Source organism: Humulus lupulus, chromosome X, assembly GCF_963169125.1.
Source record: "Humulus lupulus chromosome X, drHumLupu1.1, whole genome shotgun sequence".
Classification (NCBI taxonomy): Eukaryota; Viridiplantae; Streptophyta; class Magnoliopsida; order Rosales; family Cannabaceae; genus Humulus; species Humulus lupulus.
The window spans coordinates 135994557-135995392 of record NC_084802.1 but is presented as its reverse complement, the minus strand read 5'-3'; the positions used below and the strand labels follow the sequence as shown (position 1 = coordinate 135995392).

General features: G+C 42.0%; 1 protein-coding gene across 1 annotated transcript; it reads left to right on the top strand.

Moving 5' to 3' along the window:
- Nucleotides 1-357, top strand: LOC133806299 (uncharacterized). Its single transcript, XM_062244420.1, has one exon. It carries the CDS (start codon nt 1-3, stop codon nt 355-357), a length of 357 nt encoding a protein of 118 aa, XP_062100404.1.
- The last annotated feature ends 479 nt before the right edge of the window (nt 358-836 follow it).

Here is an 836-nt window from a genome sequence, read left to right as displayed (position 1 = left end):
ATGGCGGCCTACCTTGCTAAAGTAAAGGGGGAATTGTCTAAATTTGAATCTCGCTCTATTGAACAGATACCCTGTCAACAGAACTCTAACACTGATGCTTTAGCACGACTTGTTACAACCAAAGAGGCTGAAACATTAAATGTAGTACCAATGGAGTTCTTGGAATGCCTGAGTGTAATGGGAGAAACGGTGGAGGTTGGAATGATTGACATAAGACCGACCTGGATGACTCCTGTAATGGAATATCTCGCAACTGGAAAGTTACCTGATGACAGAAAAGACGCAAGAAAACTACTTTCTCAAGCTCCACGGTGTGTAATAGTTGATGGAATCCTATATCAGCGAGGTCATTTATGACCCCTCCTACGATGTGTTCTGCTCGAGGAAGCCAAAACCATTTTGCAAGAAATACACGAAGGTTTTTGGGAGATCACGTTGTGGCGCAAAACTTAGCACTGAAGGTATTAAGACAGGGCTATTTCTGACCCACTTTAACAAAAGATTCGATCTCGTATATTTAGAAGTGTGAAAAATGCCAACATTTCACCATAGTTTCCCAAGCTGCTCCAGTCAAGATAACAATGATTTCATCCCTTTGGCCATTTGCTGCATGGGGAATCGACCTAATAGGTTCCATACCTATGGGAAAAGGAGGATTTCAATGTGCGGTAGTGCCGATCGATTACTTCACGAAGTCAGTAGAGGCTGAACCTTTGGCAACCATCACCTAAGAGTCCTGGATTTCTTGGTGAAGAATATTGTATGTTGATTTGGACTAAATAAAAATATTGTGTCAGACAACAGGATACAGTTCGATAGTGATCTCTTCGCAGAGT